The sequence below is a fragment of the Sphaeroforma arctica genome, assembly GCF_001186125.1.
Source record: "Sphaeroforma arctica JP610 unplaced genomic scaffold supercont1.14130, whole genome shotgun sequence".
Taxonomy (NCBI): Eukaryota; class Ichthyosporea; order Ichthyophonida; genus Sphaeroforma; species Sphaeroforma arctica.
The window spans coordinates 1-603 of record NW_014026428.1 but is presented as its reverse complement, the minus strand read 5'-3'; the positions used below and the strand labels follow the sequence as shown (position 1 = coordinate 603).

At 45.1% G+C, this 603-nt stretch overlaps 1 protein-coding gene across 1 annotated transcript; it reads right to left on the bottom strand.

Moving 5' to 3' along the window:
- Positions 1–377: 377 nt before the first annotated feature.
- SARC_18150 (hypothetical protein) lies at positions 378–603 on the bottom strand (the record flags this gene model as incomplete). The annotated part of the gene is made up of 1 exon (XM_014287766.1): positions 378–603. A coding segment is annotated over one exon (226 nt), but the record flags the coding sequence as incomplete, so codon positions are not given.

The following is a 603-nucleotide window of genomic DNA, read 5'->3' as shown; positions in this document are numbered from 1 at the left end:
ATATTTAAAAACGTGTGTTGCAGGACTCTTCCTGTAAGCTATTGAAGACAACGAGGACTGCATTACTTACATGAAATGAAATGCAAGTGACAAATAACATCGCGCGGGTGAAGGACGTCAATAAAGCACACTACCACGCCCTATGATACTACCAATACCACCCCTTATAACACTACCACTACCACCCCTTATAACACTACCACTACCACCCCTTATAACACTACCACTACCACCCCGTATAACACTACCACTACCACCCCATATAACACTACTACTAGCACCCTATAATACTACCACTACCACCCCTATAACACTACCACTACCACCCCCTATAACACTACCATTACCACCCCCTATAACACTACCACTACCACCCCCTATGCCACCTCTTCAACATACTTTTTGCCTTGGCTCACTATTCCCTCTCTGTAGACAGCTAGCATGTCACCGTTCTTATCCGCCATATTTGCCAGCACCAGCGCATCTTCGTTTGACGCGTCCCAGTCCACTATGTACGTATTAACCGTCTCCCCGTTGAATCCGTTCTTGTTCTGTTTATATGTCGTGATCTCTGTCTGCATAGCAAGCGTATATGTAAATGTA